The sequence below is a fragment of the Pygoscelis adeliae genome, unplaced genomic scaffold (genome assembly GCF_000699105.1).
Source record: "Pygoscelis adeliae isolate BGI_AS28 unplaced genomic scaffold, ASM69910v1 Scaffold384, whole genome shotgun sequence".
NCBI classification, from domain to species: Eukaryota; Metazoa; Chordata; class Aves; order Sphenisciformes; family Spheniscidae; genus Pygoscelis; species Pygoscelis adeliae.
Window position 1 is genome coordinate 492,147 of NW_008824548.1, and position 4,735 is coordinate 496,881.

General features: G+C 50.9%; 1 protein-coding gene across 1 annotated transcript in view; it reads left to right on the top strand.

Moving 5' to 3' along the window:
- LOC103915127 (alpha-2-macroglobulin-like protein 1) overlaps positions 1 to 4,667 on the top strand; it is a gene marked incomplete at its 3' end in the record, with an annotated part of 21,882 nt that extends 17,215 nt beyond the window's left edge. Inside the window, exons 23-30 of the mRNA XM_009321886.1 lie at positions 388 to 471; positions 1,535 to 1,711; positions 1,828 to 1,909; positions 2,704 to 2,860; positions 3,101 to 3,175; positions 3,527 to 3,689; positions 4,094 to 4,308; positions 4,447 to 4,667. Of these exons, the coding sequence (XP_009320161.1) occupies positions 388 to 471; positions 1,535 to 1,711; positions 1,828 to 1,909; positions 2,704 to 2,860; positions 3,101 to 3,175; positions 3,527 to 3,689; positions 4,094 to 4,308; positions 4,447 to 4,667 (1,174 nt within the window). The remainder of the gene's footprint in view (positions 1 to 387; positions 472 to 1,534; positions 1,712 to 1,827; positions 1,910 to 2,703; positions 2,861 to 3,100; positions 3,176 to 3,526; positions 3,690 to 4,093; positions 4,309 to 4,446) is intronic.
- Positions 4,668 to 4,735: the final 68 nt, after the last annotated feature.

The following is a 4,735-nucleotide window of genomic DNA, read 5'->3' on the forward strand; positions in this document are numbered from 1 at the left end:
GCAGCCTCTGGGCATGCCTGGGCTTGATAGTCACCAGTGAGAGCTGCTCCAACCCTCCCACCCTGTCCCTGCAGCATTGCAAATCTCTCCAGGATGTCCCCCTGCCGAGTGATGACCAGCTGCGATTCTTGTGAAGCTTGTGAAGCATAGTGAATTGAGTTGTGAAGCTTGGTGAGCCCTCAGCCTGGCCAGCGGCTCTCATGCCTCTTCTACTCTGAAAAGTTTCCAGGCAATGGAGCTTGGTGTGATGACTGGGACAGACTGTAGGGAGCAATCTGTGTGAGCGGGATGTAGGCAGTGTCCCATTGATCTGTGCCAGTCTTGTCCCTCTGGTTAGATGCATTTGGCTTGATTTCTCACGCTACACCTTTACCCTGTCATTATCAGGAAACGTGGCTGAAGAACCTGTGTCCCTTCGCCTCCCTGGCAATGTAGTAAAGGGATCTGCCAGAGCTTCCATTTCCATCTCAGGTAAGTGATATCTATTGTGGGCTCGCTGACTGCTGTTACAGATGAGCAAGGCTTAACTTGGTGATGGTGTCAGGGGATCCATTTGACATGAAACTGCTCAAAAGAGAGGAGTTTCTATTCTCTGCAAGGTTTGCCAACACCAGGCTTTCAGATTTTTGGATTAGCTCTTAGGCTTTTATGGGAAAAGTAATCTGCAGAGGGGAGTAATCCTTATTTTTCTAGCTAGGACTTTGGACCAGAGACTCTAGGCCATTATTTTTACTGGGACTTTGGGACCTTGGCTAGTTCTGTGTAGATACAATCAGCAAAGCTCATAACCATCTTGTCTCCCGGTTAAGTTTCACTGCTACGACAGAAGCCCCTGGAGAGAAGAAATCCTTCTTAGCATTACTAAGTTGTAAAAGAACACTTTGGAGAGGCTACTGGGACCAGACATACCTACCATTCAATACACTTCTTTGCACTGGGCTCATTTGCCCCCATGCCAGAATTGGTATGAAGCTAGCCCTGGCATAAGTAGCCATGGATATTATGCAACAGAGCCCCAGAGGAGGAAACTGAATACAAGGCTTTTCTGGCTGGCTGGAGGACATATGGACACCTTCACACCATCTGACTAGCACCCCTGCTGGCTTACTGACATTTTGATGCTTGACATATGGCCAGGTGGAACAGACCTGGCTAAAGACCAGAAACATCTCAACCTCTCCCTAAGTGCTTTTATATTTGTCTATCTGTGTGACACACACTGAGCAACTGCAGCTCTGCTCATAGCCTTTTACAAATAGTACTTGTTATGGTTGGAGCCCTTCAGACTGCAAAAAGCTGATAAGGGGAAGTTCCTCAGAGACTCCATAGTGTGGTCACCCTGCATCACGATGCCAGACTGGGAAGAGGCAAAACAGTCACCACTCTCCATCCTGCACTCTGTTGTTTACTCCTCTTTCCTCTTCTCTCCAGTGTTTTCCTCCTGTGCTGAGATAAAGCATTATTATCCACTGCCTGGCTGAGAAGCACCTCAAATCATACTTACACTTGCTTTGTTTCTTACACCCTTGCGTAGGTGACCTCATGGGGACAGCACTGCAGAACCTGGACCACCTGGTGCAGATGCCCCACGGCTGTGGGGAGCAGAACATGGTGCTGTTTGCCCCCATTGTCTATGTGCTGCAGTACCTGGAGAAGACGAGGCAGCTGACCCCTGAGATCAAGGAGAGGGCAACAGGATTCCTGCGCAATGGCAAGTACAACAGACCCCCCCTTGCTCCTCTGCCAGTAGCTCTTGCCCTTGCACCCTGTTAATGTTGGCCCCTCTGTGTTACTGTGCTGTATGAATCACTGTTCCCATCTCCCCAGGGTACCAGATGCAGCTTCTTTATAGGCACAGAGATGGGTCCTACAGTGTCTTTGGGCAGCAGGATGGGGAAGGGAACACTTGGTAAGCACTGCAAATATCCCTCACTCTTGATTTTTCCTGTCTAGGCCAGAGCAGCTAATGTGCCTGAGAAAGCTAATAGGATGTGTGTTCCTTCTTTTGGATGGAGACCCCAGAAGCTCTCTGGCAGGGAGACAGATTGAGGGCCTTGAGCCGCTCGAAAAAGCAGTGAGGCAGGGCAGCAGAGTTTCTGGGAAAGCGGAACAACAAAGATGTGATCCCGGGGGGTGGGTGGTCCTTTTTTGTCCCTATGGCTCTGCTGTTGCCCCACAGACAACACCAGGTACTGCTGGTGGTGTCCCGGCAGCCAAGAGGAGTACATACTGACTGGAGGTGTAACAGGGAAGAGCAATAAAGAATCATCTCCCCAGGGAAGGCGTTGCTTTGGGGAGTTTGAAAGAGCTGCATTGGCTCAGCTTGACCCTGTGGTGTCTGGGTTGGGAGAAATGGAGAAAGGAAGGGAGGAAAATGGGGAATTCAAGATTGTTTCTAGGTATTTGGGGGAGATGAAGTGCAGCAGGTAAAAGCAGAAGGGGTAAGAGGTTTTTCACCTGTGAAACAACTGGGTAAAGCAGTAGTACATGAGTAGTACATTTGTGGAGCCAGGCTGAGGGAGAGGAGCCACTTGGGTTCTGTGGACCATTTCCACTTTTAGCTTGCCTTTCTGTATGAAAATGACTCTTTTTTGGCACCCCACTATGTCAGTGTTAACTTCAGGGACAAGCACCAGGAGGCCTTTGGCTTTCTGTTTGCCTTTTTTGTGTTTCTTTTTCTCTCACAATCCATCCTCTTCCTAGGCTGACAGCTTTTGTAGTCAAGAGTTTCAGCCAAGCCAGAAAATACATCTATGTAGACGACAAGAACATCCAGGATGCCTTATGCTGGCTAGAGCAAAACCAGCTCCCCAGTGGCTGCTTTGCCACCAAAGGGAGCCTCTTTCACTCCTCCCTAAAGGTAAATGAGGGCCAAACCAGGCAGCACAGCTGGGGAATGGCTGGACAGCTGTTGAGACAGCAAAAGGTTGTGGGATCCTGAAGGATCCTGCAAAATCACTCCTGCAAACCCATGCAACCAGCCATAAAGAGAGCAGGGTATGAGGTGGGAAACGCGAAAGGAACGCTTTTCCTTCTGGGGAGTCTCTGCCTGCGCCCTCCAAACACCACTTAGAGAATGAAAGGTGCATTCCCTTCACAGGGCAGCATGGATGATGAAATATCCCTGGGGGCGTATGTCGCTGCAGCGCTGCTGGAGCTGGGTCAGCCGCTGAAGGTGAGCATGCTCCCGCTCCCTCCTGCTCTCCTGTACGCTCCCACGCCTGGGCACCGCTATGGGGATACGTCAGCTCGTAATGCTGGCATTCTCCAGGCCAGGAACAGGTAGGGAGCTGCTGGGTTGGAGCCAATGTTTGGCCAAACTGTGAAGTCATTCCTCAAAAGAGACAGTGCTGTAAATCATGGTGCATGGCTCCCAGTGTACACTGGGACTGCACCGTCTGTTTTCTCAAAAGAGTGTGTCATTTAATGGGTTTCTCTGGAGCTACATCAGGAAGACATAGTCTGGCTCCCTGGAATGAGCTCCCCTGCCCCCTGTTTTGCCCCTGTGTCTCTTCTCCCAACGCAGGGCAAGCTGATGCAGACTACCCTCCGCTGCCTGCAGCAGGCGGTTCACAACATCACCAACATCTACACAGAAGCTGTGCTGGCCTATGCCTTTGCCCTGGCTGGGGACTATGAGACAACCCAGGAGCTGCTGTACAAACTGGAGGAACAGGCCATCAAATCAGGTACTGACTGCTGGTTGGGGTAATGCTTCTCGTTCACCTGCTGGGATCTGGAGTAATGTATGCCCAGCTAGAGTGTTTAAAAGTGACATATGTATTTGTACATATTCCTTGTATTTGTGCAGTAACTGCACTGTGTGACTAAAAATACAATAAGTTATGTCACAAGCTGTGAGGATGACTTATCAGAAAGAGTTTCCTCAGTCTGGAGGATTTCAAGAGGGAGGAGGTAGGAATCTGTGAGCTAAGACCAGATGAAGCCCTGGAGAATAAACTGAAGAAAGCCATCCTGGCCTGAGTACAGGGAATGAGCTGAAGGAGCCCTGAAAGCACTCTGGGTTTTGTTTCTTGTGAACCACCAATTATGTCCTCTCCAGGTAGCCTGCATGCTCCTTTTCCTTCTGCAGGAGGACAAATCCACTGGAGCCCCAAGCCAAGCTCTCCAGCTTCCACAGACTTCTGGCCTGGTACTCAGTCAGTGGACATAGAGTTGACAGCCTACGTGCTCCTGGCATACCTCTCTAAGCCACGGGTGCATGCGGGTGACATGACAACTGCAGCTGGTATTGTGGCGTGGCTGACCCGGCAGCAGAATGCCTATGGGGGCTTTGCCTCCACCCAGGTAACAAGTAGCTTCCTGTCGATTGATATACTTTTGCACCCGAGCTTGGCAAGGTGAGTCCTCTTGAGGTCTTCCTGCTCCAAGTCGGCTTCACTAGAGCTGATGCTTTCAGAGGGCTGACTGCCTCTCCCCCTCTAGGACACAGTTGTTGCCTTGCAAGCCTTAGCAAAATATGCAGCAAGGACGTTCAGCACATCAGGCCAAGCACTTGTGAGGGTGAAGTCCCAGAGGGGTTTCGAGAAGGCTTTCCAAGTCAACCGCCAGAAGCGGCTGCTGGTGCAGCAGGCAGCACTGACAGAGGTCCCGGGGCAGTTCATGGTGCAGGTCTACGGCAGCAGCTGCGTCTTTGCTCAGGTGAGGTGGTGGGACAAGCATGGGAGAGAGGAGAGGTGGAGGACTCTGCCTCTTCTCCCTGCATGAGATCATG